This window comes from Suricata suricatta, chromosome 13 (genome assembly GCF_006229205.1).
Source record: "Suricata suricatta isolate VVHF042 chromosome 13, meerkat_22Aug2017_6uvM2_HiC, whole genome shotgun sequence".
NCBI lineage: Eukaryota > Metazoa > Chordata > Mammalia > Carnivora > Herpestidae > Suricata > Suricata suricatta.
Window position 1 is genome coordinate 42,217,295 of NC_043712.1, and position 24,949 is coordinate 42,242,243.

At 43.2% G+C, this 24,949-nt stretch overlaps 1 protein-coding gene across 4 annotated transcripts in view; it reads left to right on the top strand.

The window, feature by feature from the left end:
* The window catches only part of MOB3B (MOB kinase activator 3B), a 188,845-nt gene that overhangs the window by 73,982 nt on the left and 89,914 nt on the right, over window positions 1-24,949 (top strand). For all 4 annotated transcript variants that reach the window (XM_029920886.1, XM_029920883.1, XM_029920885.1 and 1 more), the window contains exon 2: window positions 1,850-2,470. In XM_029920886.1, coding sequence (XP_029776746.1) covers window positions 2,053-2,470 — 418 coding nt within the window. In that variant the 5' untranslated portion in view covers window positions 1,850-2,052. The remainder of the gene's footprint in view (window positions 1-1,849; window positions 2,471-24,949) is intronic.

A 24,949-nucleotide genomic window follows, 5' to 3' on the forward strand; every position in this document is an offset into this window, starting at 1 on the left:
TATCACTTCGGCTATTCGGGGTTGTTTGTGGTTCCATATGAATTTGAGGATCGTTTGTTCTAGCTTTGAGAAGAATGTTGGTGCAATTTTGATGGGGATTGCATTGAATGTGTAGATTGCTTTGGGTAGTAATGACATTTTCACAATGTTTATTCTTCCGATCCATGAACAGGGAATGTTTTTCCATTTCTTAGTGTCTTCTTCAATCTCTTTCATAAGTTTTCTATAGTTTTCATCATATAGGTCTTTTACATCCTTGGTTAGGTTTACTCCTAGGTATTTTATGGTTTTTCGTGCAATTGTGAATGGGATCAGTTTATTGATTTATCTTTCGGCTGCTTCATTTTTGGTGTATAGGAATGCAACTGATTTCTGTACATTGACTTTGTACCCTGCAACTTTACTGAATTCATTGATCAGTTCTAGAAGGCTTCTGGTAGAGTCTGCTGGGTTTTCCATGATACATCAACTATTAATCACACCAGAATTTTCTAAGGGTCAAATGAGATAATAAAGAAGAGAGCACTGAAAACTAAAGCTGCACTTTCCAAAATCATAGCCATGGCTCCACGTGGATCCAGTGTGTTGTTGAGGTCTGTGAACTCGAGTTTAGGCTGGCCAGGCCTAAATTCGTAATAAAGTCCTTTGCTTTTGCATGTGTGGAAAAAAAAAATGATAGCCACTAGTTGCATGTGACTATTTGAATTTCAATTATTAAAATTCAATAAAATGACAAAATACAGTGCCTCAGTCACACTAGACACATTTCAAGTGCTCAATAGCTACATGTGGCTAGTGGGTGCCATATTGGAAAACAAAGATATAGAACATTTGCATTATCACAGAAAGTTTTATTGTACACCTCTGCCAGAATTCTAGAGTGTGATACCAAAGATGTAAAGGATGAAATTATGGGAGTGATAAGTGCTGTCATAGTTGAGGATTCTTGGAAAGAGACAAAAGCCACTCAAATTAGTTGAAGTAAAACAAGGGATTTATTCAGCAAATTTAGGGAAAACGTATGCGATCTCAAGTGCTGGCATCACAACTAGGCTTCAAAAATAACTAGAACCAATTCCTAGAAAGAAGCTTATCAGGAACTCAAGAAGCCACTCTCCTTCTCACTGTTTTTCCTTTTCTCTTGTCTTTCTCTCCCTGTAGCCACATGTGCTGCTGTTTCTGTTTTTCTCTGTGTCAGTGACTTTTTCCTTCTCTTCCTCCTCCTCTCCTTTCTACTCCTCTTCCCCCCATCTTCCTTGTTTTCCTTTAGTCCTCATTCTTCTCTCTTCCCTTCCCTCTCTGCAGACTGGCTTTCTTAACTCCACTGCATGTGGTCCAAATAGGGCTCAACCAGGTCCAGTTTTCATTGTTTATCAGGGACAATGCCTCACAAAAGCTGGATCCTGATCCCAAATTCCAAGGTGAGATATTAGCCAGCTTGGTGTGATAGCCACCCCTGACGCAGTCAGCTATATTTAGGAGGCTGGGGCAGTGATTCCATGCTTACTCAATAAAGGCAGTGGAGAGTAGGGCAGATGCTCTAAAAAGGAGCATATATGGCATGGGGATGAGGAATTGACTATCATGTTCATGTTAACACCTTGGAGAGTTCATTAACCTATGGCCATGCGGGGAGGAGTTGCCAGAGATTTGACCAAGGCCATGAAGAAAAAGAGTTACCTATGTGGTTTAAATAATCATTACAGATCCTTGGGGGTTTGGCCGTACCCTCAACATCCTTATACTTGGATGGAAGTAGGTACTGCCAGAAGCAAGGTGAAAATCAGATCTAAGCATTTGCCATTTCTTAAATGCAAACTGGGTATTAATAAGACTCTTTTCCCTTCAGCCTTTAGGAAGAAACATGAGGTTCTCTTGGAAACTATTCAAGAGGAATATGGAAGGGGCCGCTTAAAAGAGATTAAAAGCTAGACCGCAAGACTGGGGCCAGAGGGCTGGCAGTGGAAAACCCTGCTGGGTTGTGACCTCTCTCTGAAAAGTTCTACGTGCCTTTTTGCTTCCTGCAAAAGAAAAGAAGAGAAGGAAAAGACCATGTCCATAGCCTTGAAGCAGGTGTTCAACAAGGACAAGACCTTCCGGCCCAAGAGGAAATTTGAACCTGGCACACAGAGGTTTGAGCTCCACAAACGGGCTCAGGCATCCCTCAACTCAGGCGTGGACCTGAAGGCAGCCGTGCAGCTCCCCAGCGGGGAGGACCAGAACGACTGGGTGGCGGTGCACGTGGTGGACTTCTTCAATAGGATCAACCTCATCTACGGCACCATCTGTGAGTTCTGCACCGAGCAGACCTGCCCTGTGATGTCAGGGGGCCCCAAATACGAGTATCGGTGGCAGGATGACCTCAAGTACAAGAAGCCGACTGCCCTGCCAGCTCCCCAGTACATGAACCTCCTTATGGATTGGATCGAGGTCCAGATCAACAATGAGGACATATTTCCAACATGTGTGGGTAAGTCCATAACCAGCCTCTTGCTGATTTTGGTGCATGCCACCCAAAGTTTGCAGAGGCTTTTTCTAGGACCGTCCTTGAATGCTGGGTGGCACCGTATCAATGTTTCCCTAACGTCCATCATACCTGCAGTGTCTTTTTTCATATCTAAGAACCTCCTTGAAATTAAAAAATAATCATTTGTGGACTGCTTACATTTATTTTGTGGACCTCTGTGGTACACACACCACATGCTAGGGAACATTGCCTTGCCGACATGTTAGATTTGATCTTGCTGGTTTCCTTAGGACTACATTCCAAACCTACCCAGTTAGCCAGGTAGAATTTTGATTTTTTGGGTAATTACCTAGTTAAAGTCACATTAACTCTGGTGCATTTATTGATATTCGTCTCTCACGTTAAGGAATCCCAGTGTGAGATTGCATGGATTTGTTTGGGGATCAAGCAAACAGGGGCTGGCATCCTGGGGAAATAAAGATCCTGGCATCTGTTTTTCCATTTCTGATCATTTGTTATTAATTCCAGGTTGTACTGTTAACTCTGAACCCTTGTGTAGCTGCTAGACCCACTAGAACACTTGAAATGCAAATGCTTTCATTTGCATAGTGCTCTGAGCTATAAAACTCTTCAAGGGGAAGGAGCAAACCTTACCTCCCTTTTATATTTCTTTATGCTGCTGATAATTGAATTTGCCATGCACTGACAAGCTGAATTTAAAAATCAGGGTTTTTTAGGCGTCAGATTCAATAGGAATGAGCAATCTCCTACTTCCACTCTTGTCTCCCATGTCTAGCACAGTGCCCTGGAACTTTGTAAGCACTCAGGAAATATTAGTGGAATGATTGAAAAAAAATACTTGTGCTATTAGACAGTAGTGTTAAAAAGCTCTGAGATGGTTAGGATATAAAAGAAGCATTGGGAGCACATTGTTGAGATCACCTTTAGATGGGATGTATGTGTCCCCGTGTGGCATATAGGAAGTTGAGGTGGGATGTATGGAAGTAATTAAGCTAATACTGGGAGCAGGTAGAAGTGTATAAATTGATTAGGGTGATACGTACATCTTGAAATATTCAGCACACACACCAGTTTTCTCAGAATCACTGTATTGCCTTGACTCTCCTATGCTCTTGCTCAGTTGCTGTCCCTTGCTAGGGAAGGAGGTGGTGTGCGTGGTAGTGCAAATTCCCTTGGCTCACCAGCACGGGAGGAAGGAGGCAGGGTTCAGAAACTCCCCTGACCGTATAATAGGCACCTTGGAAGGGGTGGAAATTTCTTAGGTTCATGTTTTTTGTACTTTCATTGACTGGCAGAAGCTTCTTTTTTTGCTAGGAGGAATTTTTCCAACTGCCAGTTCTCTGTGCAGAACATGTGATAGCAATAAAGATAAATAAATTTGGGCAATGATACCTCCTCTTTGTCTTTCCTCTCCTGTTTCTACTCCTTGATGCTTTGAACTCTGGGCACTTCTGCTGTCCCTGGCAGCTGTGGTTACCACATAGAGTTGGTGACCAGAAATAACATCACGGAACCCTGGTGTGTTACTTGAGAGTAAGGAAACTTCTGGCAGTCTGGTTGGAAACTAGGACTTCATAGATGGTTTTAGACTTTCCTTGGAGGAAATCAGCAGATGCCGCCATATCCCCTAGAGTAATAGACTTTGCTGTCTTTTTCCAGACATTTTGTTAACCATTCAGTGGGCTTTGGACCACGCTCACCTCATCAGAGTCCTCTGTTGCTCATAGTAAACTGGCGTCCTGAGAGATCTTAATAGGCACACCATGATTTTCTTTTTTTCTTTTTTTGCCCATGGAAAATAAGTTTGGGAACTGCCAAGTGAAACCAATTTCTTTACTGTAGGACTTTTAATATCCTAATGTGCATTGTAATTCTCCAAGAAAGGAATACTTTAGTATGTAGTATTTCCTAAATTGAATGTGTATTTTTTTTTTATGGAACATGTTTAGCATCTTTTGAGAAATGTTTATATTAGTTAGAGTGGTCAAACATTTGTATCAGAATTCTTTGGGCCTTCTGTTCAAAATGCATATTCTTTGCCCTTCTCCCTTAACAACTAAATTAGAATATCTTAGATAGGACCTACGAAGCTGCACTTCTAGTAAGCACCCACCACTCCTCTGTTTACCCAGAATGCTTTTCATTCCCCCCCAGAAACAGTCTATTTTTTACCTCTCTAGTTTTATCCATCTTGTTTTCTCCTTCTGGCATCCCCTCTCTTCTCTAACTAGTGAATTCTCATGCCTCTGTGAAGGTTTTCACCCATTAGAATGTAAGCTCCTTAAAGTTATGGAATATGTTTTATTCACTTGAATATTCCAGCCCAAAGTCCAGTCTTGGTGCCTTATAAGCTGTGGAAGGGATGGATGGATGGATAGATGGATGGAAGGATGGAGTAAAGATAATCTATACAAAAATCGAACATGTCTGTAGTGCTGGAGATCAGAAGTTACACAGAAGCTTCTGAATCCCTTTATCACCATCCTCCATATATCCTGCACCTTGCCTTCACAGAGTTTAATTATCTCTAATTTTTCCAAGGTGAAATGTTAGGGGTCGGTAAAAACCACCACCATCCACCATTACCCTGAAGGTCTTCATCAGCATCCTGCTCACCTCTGTTATTTGCCCTTGCATAATATTATTGCTATCTTTTTTTAATAGTTTATTGTCAAGTTGGTGTCCATATAACACCCAGTGCTCTTCCCCACAAGTGCCCTCCTCCATGGCCTTCACCCCCCCTTCCCCCTTCCCCCTCCCCCTTCAGCCCTCAGTTCATTTTCAGTTTTGCTATCTTTTGAAAAAAAAAATTATCTTTAGGAGCCACTTTCTCTGTTCAAATTCATTTCCTCCTCTTCTTCCTCCCCCTGATTCCAGCCCACTTTCCTTCTTTTTGATCTTTGTGCTGCCATGAGTCATTATCATGGAAATGATCAAGATGTCTATCAGGATAAAGTAAAAGAAGAATTCTCTGCAAACAGCAGACCCTGGGTGGATGAGAAATGGGGAGTTCTGCTTAGCATTACAGCTTTGAATCCCAGGCATATTTCTGTATTCTTGCCTGGGAATTGGGAGGGGTTCAAACTTCACCTCTTCCCCACTGTGATCCAAGGAAATAGGACCGGAAAATACTGACAGATGTGAAGGCTTCACCCTCAGTTAGGTATTAAAGGATATAAACAGCTGTTGATCTCTACATTGAAACATGGGGGAAAGAAAAGCTTTCATCTGTTGCTGGATCCTCGTTTAACTAGGATACCCATACTGTTTCGAAGTGGAGCTTTCTCAGTTGGGAGAATACCAAACAGATGTGGCTTCTTTGTGAACCAGATCTCCTTCACCGCCCCCCCTTGATCCCCTTTAGCTTCCTTTGTTAAAAAGTCAACAGATGTCCCTGTTAAAGATCCTAAGACAGCAGTAACTTCAGAAGCACAGGCCACCTCCTCCTCTTCCATTGTATCTCCTCAACCACTTTTAGAGATAACAACAGAAAAATAGCCACAGCTGCCTTTTTTATTCTATTGCCTGTCTCATTACAATAAGTTTTATGTTCTAGCCCCCAGCTTCTCTGTTCTTGTTATATAATAGGATGTAATATCTTAGTTCTGACACTAAGGAAAAAGTGAGTGGAAAAGTTAGAGCTCCTCCAACTCGTGTTTTTAAAAGTCTCTGAATAAGAGGAATGAGAACATTTAAAAATTAATTACAAGATCTCACCTACCTTTATGGTTTAGATTAGATGGGTGACAGGGAAGGAAAGGGAGAAAGGCGAGGGGGGAGTACTCACATCTATGGAGCCTGCTAAGTGCCACTGTTAATCTTTAATTCTTGCAATAACTCAGTTAATTAAATATTCCATTTTACCACTGAGGATGCTGACATTTAAATATACTAAGGGGCTTTCCCAAGGCAGTACAGCTAATAAGTCATTTAGAAGTGAGAATTTGGAGGGTGGCTATGTGGCTCAGTCTGTTAAGGGTCCAACTCTTGATCTCAGTTCAGGTCTTGTTTTCAGGGTCATGAGTTCAAGCCCTGCTTTGGGCTCTGCACTGGGTGTGGAGCCTATTTTAAAAAAAACAAGAAGGGGAAGGGGAAAAAGGAGGAAGTCAGAGTTTGGGTTCAAGAGTAGACAAAAATTTATGTCCTTGTTTCCTACCCCCATTCATAGCATGTGTTATATTTTACAAAGTTTCCTTCACGTGGCTAAAGATTTCACAATCAGTGGTTTTAGGAAGTTGTTTAGGATGAAGAAAATTTTAGAAACCTCGATTTTGTTATAACTTTTAAGGAAGTGATTTTTAGTTTTGGTCTTATTTTGTTTTAATTTGCTCCTATTTTAAAAGTCACCTCTGAAATGCCTTACGTGTGTGTCGGATCACTGTAAGTGTTTCCGTGTTCCATTCCAAGACTGGGAAAGGGATGACTTAGCCTCATGTGCTTTGTGGGCCCACAATGACCTATTACTGCCATTCATTCATTCAATAAATGTTTGTCAAGCACCTGCTCAGAAGCAAGCTCTATTTTAGGCACTAAGAGAGGAAATCAGAGTTCATGTCCTTGAGCTGTTTCCATAATGTCCAGAAGGTCTACTTGCTCTGTACGTTTTTCTGAAATGAGTAGTATGCTCAGTGGTCAAGTGTACTGTGGGAATAGTCACAGCCCTTTGGCAACCCTTCTCATGAGGCTACAGCTGAGTTTCATCCTCTTTCAAAATATTGTGGCAGGAAACATGAGACTATAAAAATGTCCATGGGGAGAACTTTTCAGACATGAGGTGTTGGGGAACTGAGTTTATAATTAGCCTTCAAATTTAACTTTTTTATTCTTTATTGTATGTCTCCCTCATTTTTTTTGTTTTGATATAAATCTGTATAACTGGAAAGACAGACTGTACATCAACACAATGTATTTATGGTGTGGTAGAACTAGCGCTGGACTTGTGGACAGAGAATTTATTCAAGTAGCTCTGCCATTACAAAGTCTTATGTGACATTGGGAAACACATAACTTCTGCGCTTACATTTCTGTTTGTAAACTGATGATTGTAATTTGATCTCACGGGGCTGTTGTAAGGATTAAATGAGGCAGTGTGAGTAAAAACACGGAGCCCAGAGCCCTAATCACCCCTAAGAGGTGCTGAAAAACAAATGTGTTCATTGCTTTTCTCTCTCTGCATACATTTCTGCATAACTAACAACCAAAAATCCTGGAGACCACTAGGCAGTTTCTGAACAGTATCTCTAGAAAAATAAAATGGTTTGTGAAAGACTCAACAAGGTTTTTAACAATTAGCAGTCTATTGCTGAATCGCTCTATGATGGGGTTGTATATATTACAGGTTTTCATCTCCAAAGACTTTGGGAAATTTCAGTGTTTTTTAAGGAGCTCTATCAAATCCTGGTTTGGGGGATGAACACCTAACTATTTAGGGAAAAAGCAATTTGGTTGTGTCTTCTCACATGGTTTTCACTATACCTGCCCATGTGCAGTGTTAAACCAGCTAGCCTTAGCAGAAGTTGAGCACAGGTTAGCTGGAGAAGAGGGGAGATAGCCTCTCAGTCACATCTGGGATCAGCTACTCATGAAAATCAGCGTTGGGCAAGGTTACCTGGATTTGATCTCTCAAGAGGAAAGGGAGCTTAGTGCCAAGAATGGAGCCCCCATTCACCAGATAGACTTGTGAACTAGCAAGTTTTCCTATGGCTCTAGAAACATGATTTGCCTTTGGGATCCGAGAAACTGTTTGACTTTCTAAGAATTGGCAACATCTTGTGCCTGTGATATTCATATCCCAGAATCAACACCACTCTTGATTTCCCCCTGCTGATTACATCACATCACATCTCTGGGAAAAGTCCTAAGACAAACCCAAGAGTCATAGTAAAGAGACAGGGCCCTGCATCTGATACAAATTATACAGGGTCCTTACTAATGGGAACTCCAAGGTTCTGCTCTTTTTAAGAACTTGCCTCCTCTAAATTCTGATGCTACCCAAGTTTGTTCAGTTGCATATTCATGGAAAACATGCAGACACAGCTGAATCCACTCTTCCCTACCCCCACTGGCTACTGGAGAATTGATGGTCCATTGTGGATGGTCACAATTCCCTGCCTTGTTAACCCAACACTACAGTGGCTTGGTGGCTCAGTTAATGAGGACAGTGTTAAATAACCACCCCCCACTCAAAAACCGCAAAAGATAACCTCCAAAAAATGGTGAGTGCCTCCATGTGCTAAGAAGCAGAGACGAAGGGAAGCAAGTAGCTCAGAGGGCCTGAAGACTGCCCTGTAAGTTAAGGCTAATTACCTGCTATCCCAAACTGCACTGAATTCTCCATTACCTGTGCTATGTAATTTTAATGGGCCATATCTCAGGTGACAGGTTGTTACATCTCAGCATCAGCTGGGAAGGGAAAAGGGATATGTGATATTCAGTGGAAAACAGAGATGAAAAACAAAAGCTGTACTAAGGTGGGAGTGGGACATCTGCAGCTGTAAATGGGCTGGTGACTGTAGACATGGCATTCTTCCTTAGCCAACAAAGGCTGCACTGTGGAGGTCAGTGCCGCACGGAGAAGCAGGCCCGCTCAGAGCCATGCTGTAAGGGATGTGGAAATATATCTGGAAGTGCCATGAGATGGACCGAAGTGGCTTAACCAGAACTCTTGCCCAGAACAGAGTACAGAGTTGGAAGGAACAGTTGTACAAGCCCCTTGAAGTGAGGATGACCCCTAAACACATACTGGAATTCCCAGCTGACTAATAAAGAGAGCACATCTGAGCAGGGGCATCAGCAGTGTGGACACCAGAGGCCTTCCCGCTCTACCCTCCTGACCAGTGCTCTGCCTCCCTTTAGATAGGGAATAGGTTCTGAAATAATGTCATTTTGAAGGGAGATCAAACGATTGGCCGGCCCCAGATCCCCATGTGTGGAGAATGATTCACTAGATTTTCCTTTAAAATAACTTACAGGTCTAGGGGTGTGTGTTGTCTGGAAGACTTCTGGAGACTGGACCTTTCTGTCATTTTATCTTTAAAAACTCATGCTAAATGCAGAGTCTAAGTGATAATTCTATCCATGTTTTCCTTCACGTAATCATTTTTTCCATCAAGTCTTCTAGTAAGATGGATGCTCTGGGAAAATGAGCCAGTTCGAAGTGCGAACTGGGGGAGGGGTAAAAAGCAACAAAAGCATTAGTGTCTGTCAGACGTGACTTTAAATTTCAGTTATCAACTTTTACTAGCAAATTTTCAGTCTCTCTAATCTTGTTTCTTCATCTATAAAATGCATGTAACAGTACCTACTTCCTGGGATTGTTGAAGGTATTAAGTAACATGCTACATTTCAAACACTTCGCTTAGTGCTGGATGTGCTTTAAATGTTAGTTCCCTTAGTATCACACAGTATCAGTGTGATGACATAGACTCGTCAGGTAAACTGAGGTAAAAAAGAACCTAGGATAAAAATCAAGCATTATAGGGGCACCTGGGTGCCTCAGTTGGTCAAGTGTCCAACTTCGGCTCAGGTCATGCAGTTCGTGGGTTTGAGCCCCATGTAGGGCCCTTGCTGACAGCTCAGAACCTGGAGCCTGCTTCACATTCTTTGTCTCCCTTTACCTGTCCCCTGCCCACACTCTGTCTCTGTCTCTCAAAAATGAACAAGCATTTAAAAAAATTTTTTTAAATCAAGCATTATGTCAAGCATTTGACTATGGAGTTGATCATCCATCTTGCCTTCCTCTTTTGCTACATCTCATGGAACCAGTAGAAAAAAAGGTAAACTTTCATGGGATGAGATTAAGTTTGCTTGGCCTGGACAGCCAGAACCAGGAACAGGTCCACAGAACTTCAGAAGTCATTCACACATGTAGCGTAGGTGGCCCGCACCTAGCTGATTCCACCTTCCGGTTTCTATTACAGGATATAGCATTCCGCACAACACTGCACTAAGTAGACACTTGGAGAACTAATTACTACTACGCAAGTGTAGACCAAGTGGCCCATGCCATACAGTTCATATTGCAAAACAGATGTATCCCTAAAAAAATATGAAGGAATTGAATTTTTTGTCACTTGGCTAATTTTTTCATTTCTCAGAGAAAGTTCAATATTTAAAGAAAGGTTGTCAAAGAATCTCTTTACTGTGTGAATACCTCTTTAGTGATATGTCTAATTGATTCTGAGTGCATGCCTCTAGAAGTTAAAGTGTTTGTGGAGAGACAAACTGAATTGTTAGTTTTCTCACAGGAAAAGGAAGAACCGTTCTTCAAAAGAAGCAATAGGCTTTCAGTGTTTCTGTGTCATTCAGCCCAGGATCTCAAGAGTGGAGAGCATGGATGATTTGAGAGGGAAGCTCTAGCCAACTGTAGAGTGTTTGTCTTGTCTCCCACCCCCTGAGTCATATCACCCAGGAAACTGCCAGCAAAGAGAGGCTGAAGTGCAGGAGCCCTAATGCTGGGCATGGCAGCCCAGTGGAGCCTCAACATCTGGGGACCACCACGCATTACTTGTGGATGACCTCATTCAGCGTCAACTGGGTTGCTGGGCCCAGCCAAGGAGTCCCATCAGGAATCCTTCAAGGAGCAGAGGGAAGGCAGTTGTTGAATATGGGGGATTTGCCTGGTATGGCCTCTCATCAAATATAAACCATTCCTATTTTGCCATTCCAGAGTAGGGAAGAAAAAGCCTATAGCTAAGGGAGTCTGTCTTCCCGGGTCTTGGAAGAGAACTGTGAGCAAATACGTTAAATGATATGTACCGAGAAAGTATCTGTGGGCGGACACTGTCAAAACACGTGGGATGTGTCTGATGGCTTTTTGTTTCCCAAAAATAGTGTAGAGTTAATGTATGATCATCAGTCCACATTCAAATCTGTTCCTGTCTTTATGGGCTGTGTGACTTGGCAAGCCCTGAACCTCTCTGAGCCTGTTTCCTCATCTGGAAAATGGGAGGTGGTGATGATAATATCCACTTTGTAAGGTTATGAGAATTAAGTGTCATAACACACATGAAGCTCTTAGTGAGTTCCCAGTAGAGAGTTAAGTGAGCTTTATTTCCTTTTCATAGTGATATAAAAAGGAAAGGCTTGTTATTTATTAGAGCTTCTTTCTAATGCCTTATTACAGAGGAGAATTTCTCCTGTGGCATTCTCTCTACATTTCTAACTGAAGTAAAATTGAGAAAAGTTGTTGATGATAATTACAATAGTTATCTTGGAAAAAAATAATTTTTACATACATTAGAATCTCAGTAATCAAAACTTGAGCAACAGCTGAAACTAATAGATTTCATTTTAAACGTAGGGCAGTAATCCTAAAGTTTAAAATACAGTCATAGTAATATTAATGAACGTGTATTACCTATTCTGGGCCCAACATTGTGCTAAGTTCTTTTCATATATTTTTTTCTAGACCTCGGAGAGGGTTTGGTTGACCATTGTTATTATCCCTGTTTTGAAATGAGGCACTTGAGATGACTCTCTCTCTCCCCAAAGTATGGGGAGAGCTAGAAAGTCAAGCAGTGATGGTGAAGCAAGCAGGTAATAACCAAAGGTGCAGCCCCTATGCCCTTTGGATTGGACAAAGGGAGGGGAGGGAGCCTGGCTGCTTTGCAGGAGTTGGGAGCACAGAGCAAAGACCTGTTCCACAAACACTGGAGCCAAGAAGATGAGTAGATGAGTGCAGGGGCACCTGGGTGGGTCACTTGGTTAAGCATCTGGCTCTTGATTTTGGCTCAGGTCATGATCTCAAAGTTCCTGGGATCTTCTAGCTCCAGGTCGTTGGGCTCTGCCCTGACAGTGTGACAGTGTGGAGCCGACTTGGGATTCTTTCTCCTTCTCTCTCTGCCTCTCCCCTGCTTACATACTTTCTCTATTAAAGTAAATAACACTTTAAAATTTTTAATAAAAAATAAAAGATGAGTCCAAAGGAGAGAGGGCAAGGAAAAGCCCCTGGGCTTCTACTATCCTCTACTCTCCCACCAATGCTTCCCCTTGTCTTTGGTAAAGGAGCCTGGGCAAAGTATGTTGCAAAGGGTGGGGAATGGATCTGAGAACAAATAGGCAAGTGATTGGCTCTTGGAGGAAACAGATAAATAACAAATAAACTTTATAAATTATCTTAGGCCAGGGGCTCCTGGGTGGCTCAGTCGGTTAAGCATCCGGCTTCGGCTCAGGTCATGATCTCACGGTTTGTGGGTTTGAGCCCCACGTTGCACTCTGTGCTGACAGCTAGCTCAGAGCCTGGAACCTGCTTCGGATTCTGTCTCCCCCTCTCTCTGACCCTTCCCTGCTCGTGCTGTCTCTCTGTCTCTCAAAAATAAATAAAACACATTTAAAAAGATTAAAAAAACATCTTAGACCAAATGAGATGTGTTTTATTGCTTTGTCAGGGGCACATCTCACATCTGCCTTTCTGAGCAGATTATATCATATCTAGCTTTGTTTTATGCAGCTGCCATAATAATGTGTACCATTTACTGATCATCTACTGTGTAGGTTAAGTGCTTTACAAAGTTCACTTAGGTTTAATATCCTTTTTTAGAAAGATGTTTTTTTACCTTTTTTCCAAATAAGGAGACAGTCACAGAGAAGCACAGGTCACACAGCCTATAAAGGCCTGTAGCAGTTCTTCTTGACTCCACTGTGTTTTTTCACTCTGTCAGGGACCTCTGCGACATGCACATGCGAGGCATGTGCGTGCATGCCTTTGCATAAACTCACAGATACAAACATATTCAAAGACTGAGTGAGAGAGGAAAAAAATGAAAGGATAATTTGAAGATGCAAAAAAATATTTGGCTTCTCTCTAATGCCAAAGCAGGAGGCCTTTGCAGAAGAAATCCCACATGAATGAAATAAGATATTTCAAGTCATGGCTTTGATACTTTCTCACTGTGCCTTGAATACTGGGACTTTGACATACAGTCTGCTGCATCTTGGAAGATTGATGCCAGTGGGGCAAACTTCCCATTAATTAATAAGGTGAAACAGATGGTTCAGTGATTTTCATGTGTGTGGTGAGGGTTGATTGTGTGTGTGTGTGTGTGTGTGTGTGTGTGTGTGTGTGTAAGATTAAAAATCTCACTGGTTAAGAAGAAGAGGAAAAAAATAAAACGATATGAGGGCATTCCAACTTGCTACTTTAGTCTCAGTTTCACACTGCATCCCTGAGCAGACCAATATAATACAGTCTTCAGTTTTCAATCTCACATGCACTGCCCCTCTGGCTCCCTCTGCCTTCTCTTTTTTGCTCCTTGGTTTGTTACCATATTTGCTCTGTTGTAATGCTGTAGGACCTGGGTCATAAGGTTGCTGCTCTGAGGTCTTAGGATATTACATAGCTAGGCATGTAGAAAATGCTTGATAAATATCAACGTGGTTCCTTTTTTTTTTTTTAATGTTTTATTTATTTTTGATACAGAGAGAGACAGAGCATAGAGGGGGAGGGGCAGAGAGAGAAGGAGACACAGAACCGGAAGCAGGCTCCAGGCTCTGAGCTAGCTGTCAGCACAGAGCCTGGCGCGGGGCTCGAACCCACGAACGTGAGATCTGACCTGAGCCGAAGTCGGAGGCTTAACCGACTGAAAATATTGTTGATACAGTATATCTACAAAATAGTTGCTGTGTCTTTCTCCCACAGAAGAAGCTGCACATACCTATTAATGGTTGAGGCTCCCAGAACTAAAGACCCTGGAAGCCCTAAGCCCCTCAGCAGGCAAGGTCAGAAACAGGTTTCTGAATTTCCTGCAGAGGTGGACTTTTCAGCCTTGGTTTCTCAGTCACCCCCTCACACAGTTGACCCTTTGGGCCCATGAAATTGTTGTAGACTTAAAACATGTTGACTCTTAAAATAGCCATGGAGTCTGGCTGCCTTTATCAGTCTGTGATGGCTCACGGTGCTGATTGGCCCCAATGTTATTTCAGGTGTCACAGGTGTACATTTCACCTCCTGCAGCTCTCCAGCCTCCCTGCGGTGCTCTCCAGCAGCTGGCCTTTGAGCGAGGCCCATGGGGGCCCTCTGTCAGCTCGTGAGAAATACGGCCAAAAGCAGGGCTCAAGTTTTTCAGATATAATAGTGTAGCCCTTTCCAAGACCATTTGAAAAAGGGATGTTATCAAAGTGAACCTTTTAAATTACCCATAATTGATCTATAAAGACAGGTTTCTTGAAAAATCTAGATTTCAGAACCAGGTTCAGGGTTCTGAATTCAGCAGCTATTTATTAAACACCTACATATTCCAAGTACTGTATTCATCAGTGGGATACAAAGACTGGTTTGCCCATGCCTACCTCTCGGAAGCTCCTCCACACCCCTGACAGCCCACAGTCGGAGCATTTCACCCACCAGAGGCTCCAACTGTTTTCCAGGTTTCAGTGGCTGGCTGGACTCTCCTATTTTTGTCTATCAGGCTGACCCCACACCCCCAAATTTCAAGACCAGGAAGTGAATTCTTGCCTGGAGTTTTATCTGGTACCCCAGTCACAGACTGGCATCTCACCTTGTCTGCCCAGTTGTGCCCATATTGGAGTCACTTCTGGTCCAGGCTGATCACAGGGTCCATGCTGCTTGATGGCAGCCCCTGGTTCCTGTGCCACAGGGCTCTGCCATCTGCTGCAGCTCCATGGGCTGCCTCCTGCTAAATTTGCCCCAAGCACCTGCCTCATCCTCACGGGTCTGTCAGGGGTCCTAAACCTCCTGCTGCTGAAGAGGACCTTTTACCACTAAGTTAGCAGAACCTCTGAAGCCAGCCATAACTTCAGGCTGGGCACTGCACTTTGAGCAGGGAGCAAGTGAGGGCTCCCAGGCTGGGCAGGAATGGGGCTCTGAATCAGAGCTTCCCTCTAGCTGATACTGCCCAGGCTTTTTCTTTTCAAATTTTTTTTAACATTTATTTACTTTTGACAGAGAGAGAGAGAGAGAGTGAGTGTGGGGGTGGGTAGGTGGGTGTGTGTGAGAGAGAGAGCGAGCAGGGGAGTGGAGGAGCAGAAAGAGGGAGACACAGAATCTAAAGCAGGCTCCAGGCTCTGAGCTGTCAGCATAGAGCCCGACGCAGGGCTTGAACTCACGAATCAGGAGATCATGACCTGAGCCAAAGTCAGATGTTTAGCCAACTGAGCCACCCAAGCACCCCCTGCTCAGGCTTTTTCTAAGATTAAAACTCTGCTCCTCTGCCCAAGGTGAAATGTGGTAAGAGGCTGAGTGGCTAAGAGATGGTGCAGCCCCTTCTTTACAAGAATTCTCAGTGCTTTCAACTGTTTATGCAGTTGTGGCTACAGCTGCCTGTGAATGTGGCATCCAACAGGTAAATTGGCGTGCGTCACAATGTCTTAATGGTATTGCAGTGAAATGAGAAAAGGAAAAATGCCTCTGACATACTGCATGGGAGGGCCTTATCAAGACACTTCATTCATCTACTCCAGCAGTCTGTCTCCTTAATTTAGGAAGTAGCAATGTGATTTCTGTTCTTCCATAGCTTCTAGTGTGTTTTTGTTTTTGGTGGGCTTTAGCAAAGTCATTATCCTATGCTTTAAGAAAAAGGCTCCAGACTAAAAATACCTCAGTACATTACTTTAAATGACATGTTTTAAAAAAAAACAAAAACAAAAAAACTACAACCTTTTTTCCTTGGAGAATAAGCAGTTTCAGATAGAAGACAGTTAGGCAGATGTTTCCCTAAGGATGTTTCTCACTCTACTGCATAGCTCACTGCTCATAAATAATGAGTGTGACAAATGTAGGATGCATCACTGAATTTCAGAAGGAAGGGATCTGGTGACAATGTTATGCACATTGTAATGGTTGAAGGGAGGTTTCTATCAGAAATGACTACTGGTTTTCCCCCTATCAAATGGATCATAGTCATCAATGGTTAGTAGGCAAATGGATTTCATATAAATAAACAAATCTGATAAGAGAGCCATGGCCCCTTAACTGACTAGTGTCCAATAAAATAGGACAGTTGTCCCATTGCTGTTAGCAAGGGCTTGAAACTCACAAAGAGGACTAAAGTCAACATATACCTTTATATTTTCTTCCTAATATACAAAATACACAAATATGTACAAATATACAAAATACAAATGCACACATAGATACACAGACACGAAGTCTACAACAAGGGGAGCTCAGAAGTGATATTTAAGGTGAGACTGGATGGCGAGTGGGATTCAGCAAGGGTGAAAGAGGAGGGGAGGGGGTGGTCTGGGCAGAAGGAAAGAGCCACATGTGTGGAGGCTCTCAGGTGAGAAAAGTGTAGCATCTCTAAAGGACTAAAAGGAGGCAGATATGACTGCTGCATAGTGAGGGAGGCAGAAGTGACACAGGATGAGTTCACAGGGGTGGCAGGGCCTTGGAGGCCATGCACGTGAACACAGAGGTCCTGAGAACTCTTGAGCTTTATTCTGCAGTCTTAGGGAGCCTCTGAAAGCGGATATGGGAACGGTGAGACGTGAATGTAACAAGGATTGCCCCTGCCACAAACCAGGAAGAGGGAAGGGCGTGCACGGAGACCAGCCGGGGAGCCCATTGCAGTGGTTCAGATAAGAAACAATGCGAGCTGAAACTCAAGTATGGAGAGAATTTGGTGGATTGAAGAGATTTAACCGGGAGAATCAGTGGTGGGATATCTGGGTATAGCACAGGGAACAGGAGTAAAGGGAAACGTTGAGGTTTTTGCCTTGAGCACAGAGTAGAGTCATTTAGTGAGATTGAGAATCTTGGAAGAGGAGTTTTGGGGACTGGAAGTTTGGATGAGTTGATTTTGATGTGCCTCTGAGACATTCTAGTAAGAATATGTACCAGGCTAGTGGAGGTACAGGTCTGGGACTCAGAGGAGAGGTGGGCCATGCAAAGGGGATTGAAACCATAGGTATGGCTTCACTTAAGGAGGGAGTTTAAAGTATAAGGAAAAAGGCCTAGGACAGAGCCCTGAGGGACCCCACAGTTAGCAAGGTGGGGAGGAGTCAGGGTATGCTGGTAAAGGGGTGGGAGACATCAGAGTAAGGAAAACCAGGGGCGTGGTGTCACCAGAGCAGAGGCAGGGAGTGCTGTGAAGAGTGGCTTGTTGAAAGGTTAAGATGAACACAGAAAGACCAGCGTATCACAAGTCAACAGAGTGAGAGGGGCAGGCAGCAGTCTGGGGGGGTGGGAGGGAGGGCGGGGGCTAAAACACTTAGAAGGTAGCCCTGTTCTCCTGAAGGGGTTCCGATCCACATCCCTGCCTAACAGAGCCTCACCAGCTGATTCCCCATTCCAAAGCAGAGATGTCTGTCTTTGGGGGAGGAGGGAGAGACATGAGCTGCCATGCATCTCCAGAGAGGCGGAAGGAATAATGTGGGTCTTCACTTCCCAGTTCTGTTTCTCCCCTCATGATGCTGGACTGCTTCTCCCACCTTCATTCCCTTCCACCAAATTGCCTGCATTCACTGTGCTCACTCAAATGGTTTTCTTTTGTTCAATCCAAAGCGCCTTGGGTAAGCTGAGAATTCTGACCTGCAGAGAAAAGGCTGCTTGCCCTCCTCCACAGGCTTCATGAGAGGTCACCCTTGGCAGTGATTTCATAGCCTAGCAGGCTTACTGCCATAGCCTGCAATTTTTACACCATAAATTAAGAAGCCCATGCACCTTCCACATGCATGGCAAAGGCTTCATTCTCATCTATAAATCACAGGGATTCTAAAGACCTTGATGATTCACAGCACAGCCTCCCTCCATTCTTTTGCTTCCAGGAATTTTTTCAGATTTGATTAACTGGAAGGGAGGAGATGGGGCTCTGCAGGCTCATTTTCCGTATCCTTGGCCGTATGAAGAAGCGAGAGCAATACCTCTCTTTAAGGCAGGAGACAGGAGTCTGTTTCATTTCAGAGACTTTTTGCATGTCTGATTTCTGTGACAGTGAGGCTGGGTACCCCCATTTCCCCTCAACATCTGCCATGGATTTCACCCCTCTGTGGCTTAATTTATAGACACCTCCTAGTTTAGAATCATCTTGCTGCTCAAAGTGGGTGAAGATAAGAGCTGTGGCATGGGACAAATATGTGTGGAAATGTTTTTGGAGCCAAAAAAGAGGGGAGCTAGGGACTGGAACAATTTGATTTAAAATATGGGGGAGGGGGCCTAGTTGAATATCAGTAAATCTGATTTAGAAAAAAATTTCCTAGAAGGAAAATCTTGATTTTTCTTAAAGATAAATGTATTCTCAAAGAAGAGAGGAGGATGTATCTGGACTGATTTTTTTTTTTAGCATCATTCTCTGTTTCCCAGATGAATTAAGTAGTTAGTGTAATTGGGAAATATTTTTGTGTTTCTAGTAAACATTGAAAAACAGCTTTTTTTCTCCTCTTCCCACTTCACCTCATCTTGACACCTTACTTTGATACCCCCTTTCCCTGCACAAGAGGGTGTAGAATCAAAGAAGCAGAGGAAGATGGTAGTTAATGCAAGGCTTAGAATGGGACCCACCCTTATGTACAAGTTGGGAACTCTGCATTTTCCCCAACACTAGTTTTGGATAGGAAGAGATGAAACTAGAAGACTTCCAGGGTCTGCTACCATTATGTTACGGAAAAGGATTGTCCATGACAGAACCCGCTCTGCGGGCATGACAAGGGTCAGGGGCATGCAGCCCTGGCTGGGATTCCACTCAGTTCAAAAGAGACTTACTGGAGGAGTGCCGGCCATGTGCTGGGCAGTGGGTGAGGCATTGCAGGGCACAGAAAGAACAGCAAAAAGTAGTTCCCATCTCAAAGTGCAAAACAGTGAAACATAAAAGCTTGACCAATACGAGCACACAAAATAGAACTTTTTAGTATATGGGTTATTCTCATCCCTCAAATGGCAGTAATCCTATGATTACTGCTATTTCTACTACCCAGGGAAAGAAATTCAGTTTACAGAAAGAAAGATGTCTTATAGAAGAGCAAAGAAAGAGAGCTCCTATCTGGCTGGGTGTTCACAAAATAAGTTTTATAGAAATGGTAAAGAGTCAAACTAGGAATCTACTGCTCTTTTCTGTGGCAATTTTAATAATAATAGTCTGCCTTCCTCTTTTCAATTAGTTTCTCTCTTAGCTTGGCACATCCCTGAGTTATTTTCCTGAAAATGGTAGCTGCTTGCCTGATGTCTTTTGCTTTTGTAAAGAGCATTACCTAGCGGATATTGAATTGTTTCTAATGTTACCATTTTTTTTTTAAATTTCCAGGCTGGTGCTCAGTTCTTTCAAGCCCTAAAAAGTATTTTTTTTTTAGCTCTGCATGAAACTGCCCTGTGCTATGATGCCCAAAACCTCAGCTCATCTAATCTGTGTGTGATACATCAGCCTGGTACTCCAGAGAGTTTGGGGGAATTTATAGCATATTTATTTATCTCTTGGTACATTGGGCTGTGTTTGTGCCTCATGTTGATGGGTTGTGTACAGTTTTCAATGGGAAAAGCATGACTTTATGACCTTTTCTGAACAAAGAACTTTACTTAAGACTGCTTGCTGTCATTTGGGGAAAAAAATGTTCTTTTCTTCCCCTGGGGCCGCCTCAAGAATCTTGCATTTGAGAATAACCAGATTCCCAGCTTCACACCTCCCCAGTCACCCCAACCCTACACTTTAAAGGCAGATTAGAAAGGGAAGCGAGAGAAGATGAGGGAAAAGGAGCTGTGTGGCTGTCAGTCATCTGTGCTGTACTTCGGTTTGCAGGGAAGATTTACATCCAAGTTCTCATGTTCTCTCCAGAGTAGCTAGCTCCTGTTGTCACCCCAGGTCAAGCTCTTCTTCCCAAGGGAAGTCTTGTCTTTCTGGAAAGTGCTTGAGGCTCTCATCTTTATGAGATTTGGTGCCCTCTGAATTCTGTGAAGATTGGGGAACGGACAGCTAAGAAGATTCCTCAGTCACCTTCCCTAGCTCCATTTTCTTTCCTGGATCTCCTTTCAAATGTGGTTATTAACTTCCTAGGCCAGTTGGAAAGCAGATCAGGAGTTGGGTTTAACAACTAAAATAAAACCACACATCTCCAGCTAAGCGAGGAAAATACTGTTGTTTGTTTAACTTTTGATTCATTGGTTGTGATTCTTGGGATTTGTTTGTTTATTTTTTTAGTTCTGGGGTGATCTAACATCTCCTCCTTTGGGAATATACAAAATGTCCTTTCAAGGGTAGAAAACTTTTTTAATGGAAGTTTCTCTCTTTTAAAAAAAAGGTGAACTTTCCCCCAGTTGCAGAAGTTCAGTTTTTCTAGCTATGCACAAAATCCCAGTGATTTACAAGTGGAGGAACCTGTTTAAGGAATGGCTAAATTAGCAGTGGCCAAATTCTTGGGGCTTAAGAGTCTCAGGTGAAATCTGATCCTTGACTGGGAATTTTTTTTCCTGGCAGGCAGGATGGCAGCTTAACCAAATGTGGAACAGAAGCCATATGGTTAATGTTCCGAAGGGGAGGGTTCAGAAGGTTAACATGATGGTAAGACCCAAGCCTTATTGTGCCTCTCTTCACAGAAAATACTTAAAAAACAATGACCACAGAAACCCTCACTTAATATTTGGCCCAATGAGCTTTTGTGTTTTATGATGACCTCTTTTAGGAATTTCCTGTCTCCTTTGAATTCCACCTGGCCACACTCTGCTTTTGGTCTCAACTCTTAAGTTGTTTTAACTGTAAAAAAATATGGTATGATGTTATTAATACAGACACACCATCTTACCAGTTTTAAACCTTTCTTTATGTTTTTCAAACCAACAAAAAAGATATAGAACCTGAAACAAAATGAGTAAAATTGGATCTGCATTGGCTGCGGTGGTGGATGAAAGGCTGAGGGCCCCCACCCCACTTAAGGCCAAGTACCTCCCTCACTCATAAAATGGAACCCAATTCCATGCTTCAAGGAACACAGTTTGGAAACCATTGCTTCATAAACATCTGTCACTTAACAGTTTTCCCCGGGGGCCCACCTTCCTTCTTATTCAAAGTCAGGAAGGAGTCACAGACCTGAGAGAGGCTGCTTAAAAAGGGAGAGGTTGGAGACTCAAGCACCAGCCTCGATGGTCTCAGCAACTTCTCCAACCTTCCCCACTTACCCCGAGAAGGTGTGTCTGGCCAGAGAGGTGGACGGTGAAAGTACCTGGTCGGAGAGTAGTAGTGTCTTCTTAGATTCAGCAGGGTTGATCAGGCAGCATAGTTTAAGGAAGTACTCTGGGAAGCTACTACAAAGCAGCTGACACCCATGGGATCCATCAGGGAGCTCTCCTGTGGCAAAGTGTCCCAGAGAGCTTTGTTGCACTCACTTCTGAGCTATAAACACTGAGCTTACTTACAGCTAATACTATCTTAGATTCTTAAGCCTTAACACATTCTTACTTGTCCCTGATACCTACTCTCATAGTAACCATTAGAGGTGTTATGGTGCTTATACCTGGTGACAGTGCTTATTCCTTGAACAGTAACCTTGAAACTTGACATCGTGAAACTTCAGACTCATGACCTTGAACTGTCACCCTCAAACTGGGTAACCTTCCACCATGGATGGGCTGGCCCAAGCTTCCCATCCATGTATCAGCCCCAGCATCCTTCTGTGTACTGCTTTTCCCAGGTTCCTAACTCTCTAGTGTCTGGCCCAGCCTCCTCTTTATGCTGTTAACCAACTGCCATAGCAAACTAAGAACACAAATCCTGTTTAGCTCCCAAGAATTTTTCCTTTGCTCATTTTAATGGTTCTAAGACAGATTTTTCTCCTGTTTTCTAATCTCTGAGAAATTGTTCTGAATGAGATGAGAATATTTTTAGGAGAAATACTCCCCCCGCCCCCCATGATCAGGTTTCAGCTGACGTCTGCTGAGACATGATAACTCATTCTGCATACACCATCTCCTTCTATAGGGGTATATCCAAAGATCACACATTTCATCGTGGGGCTATGCAGTTCATTGGTATGTTGACTGCTGTATCTCTTTGGGCTTTCCAAGTGGTTCATCTTAAAACATTATTCTGAAGTCCTAAACTCAACCAAGACATGTTCATTGAAGTGAGGGTAACAACGTGTTCCTAGAGTTGGTGAGAAGCTCTCAAAGGTGCTTTCTCTTGGTGCTCTGGCATCCATAGTGTGGATCCAAAGCCAAACTGTCTTCCTGTGAGTGTCACCTGCAAATCAAATCAGTTTGAATTCTTTAAGCTTCTGAAGTATGAACAAATCAAGAACACAAACTTGAGTGTGAATGGAACATCACGTTTATTTTCCTTAATTTAACTTCTATCTGAATGTAGTCTTTTTTCTACCATATGATGGGAAACTCAGCCCCAGGCATTGTTGAGGCTTTCTATCCCTCTCTAGTGTTTGGCAAAGCTTCTTGGATTTGACTCAGTGCCAAAGCCAGCTTAGTCAATCCTTTATCTACACTGATTACCACTGAGACACCCATTGTCCCAGCGTACATGGTTCTCTTGGGTGCTGCATTTGTGCCAGTCTTGGAACACAGGAATATCTGCAGAGTTGGGAGCCCTGGCACCACCATCTTATGTTTTAGATACACCCTAATGCTGTCACCTTTGATAGATTGCCATCTCCCTCACCAATGAGTCATCAATGCATTATCTTCAAATATATCCTGCTGTTCAGGCTTTGAGAACTTGAGTGACAGAAATTCAACATTTTTACTTTATTTTACCTTTTGCCTCTGCCAACACTCTTTTGTTCCACACAGACCAAACTCATCTTCTTCTGGTCAACTCTTGCTCATCCTCTGGGTCTTAGCTGTGATAATAGTTGACCAAGTTAGAGGTGCTCATGTGTGCATCCCTCCTACCTGCCCATCCACTTTCCTACTACTTTAACTCTGAGTATGCTTTACAACAGGATTGCATGGGAAATTGTAAAAAAATGCAGAATCTTGGACCCCACCCAGGGTCAGATTGCTGGAATAGAATCTTTGTTTTAACAACATCCCTAGATGACCGATATGCATGTCAAAGTGTGAGAAGCACAAACTTACTGGATCCTTAGCTTCTTGACTACAAAGACATTATTTTTTTTACCTTTATATCCCCTTTCACAGTGCCTACTCCATGGCAGCTTCTCAGTAACTAGCTACTGGATGCACGAAGAGCATGTAATAAAGATATAGACCAAACACTCAGTTTGCAGTGGCTGCTATTAGAAGAGGGACCGTGCCTCAAGTGTGCTCTGGGAGTTACTATACTGGACTAAGCTGGGGATGGAGGAGGTAGGTTGGGACACCACTCAGTGGAGCCAGAAATGGTGGCTTAGCTCAGGTTCTATAGCCAGGACCACAGATATCCTAACCAACTTAATAGGCCAGGTGGCACCAGGTGGGCTGAGTTGGAGAGCCTATAGGAGAACCTACCCAGGAGGGAGAGGAACAAGGACTGAAGCAAAGAATAAGAGTGGCTAGGGCAACCTTGGTAGGGTTTCTGAAGGACATGATGGGAAATAAGTTTGGACAAGTAGACTGAAATTCCAATAGCATTCATTTCCCACCCAACATTGAAACGTAGATTCCAATTAGATCAAAGACAAGGCAGAAAATATGAACAGAATCTTTATTGTTCTGTTCATTCCTTTTATGCATTTGACTTAAGGGTTGGGGGAGAAGAGCCAAAAAAAATGGATTCAATCCATGTCTCAAGTTAGTTAGGAATCTGAGATTTTGGTGGCAACTTTTACGCATCTACTTACTGCAAAGACATGGCCAGCTGGATTGACATTAAGGCACTGTTAGAGTAACTGGGGCAGAGAGATGGCTGGCCATGAAAAGATTATGCTTGTCTGCACAGACATTTCTCTTCAAGCTGGTCATTCTGAAGGAATGTTTGATGTTGGTCACATGGGAACTGTCTAGCAGGTGAAATGGTTCACTCTTACTGGCATTGCCTTTTCCCTAGGAGATAACCACATACCCTTTGGGGATGCTTGCACATTGGTACTGTATCAGTTAATGAAAGTTCTCCTTTTGTAGAACATAATCTGTATGGATGGTATCAAGGGCTTAGCACTGGATCTAGGATGGAGGGAAAACATGGAAGCAGCACTGTCTTAGGGCTGCATCAAGGGGCCCCCAACTCCACTGCAGAGGGGTAAGAAATTAAGCCTTGGAGGCTTTCTGCAGTCCTTGCCCCGGAATGTCTGCGTCTGTTTTTAGGGGAGCATGTAGCACTCACTCTGCCTTCGCTTTTGGCAAACTTGGATGCCCTCTGCTGAATTTGGCACCTGGGATAATCCAGTGTGTGCTTGCAAATTCCATCTTGCCTACACAAGCATGGGGTTCTGCAAGAAAAATCAAGTGTCCTTGCCCATTCAATTCTCTTCCACCTCTCTGTACTTGTAGTGAACTCTGAGAGCTTGCTTTCAAAGCACTTAGAGGGGAGGGGAGAGTATTCTGATGGAAGCCAGGCCTCCCTGTCTGGGCAGCAGGAGGCTGCAGAAAAGGAATCGTGCAAGCTGGGAAAATGAGTCCTGGGGAGGCTG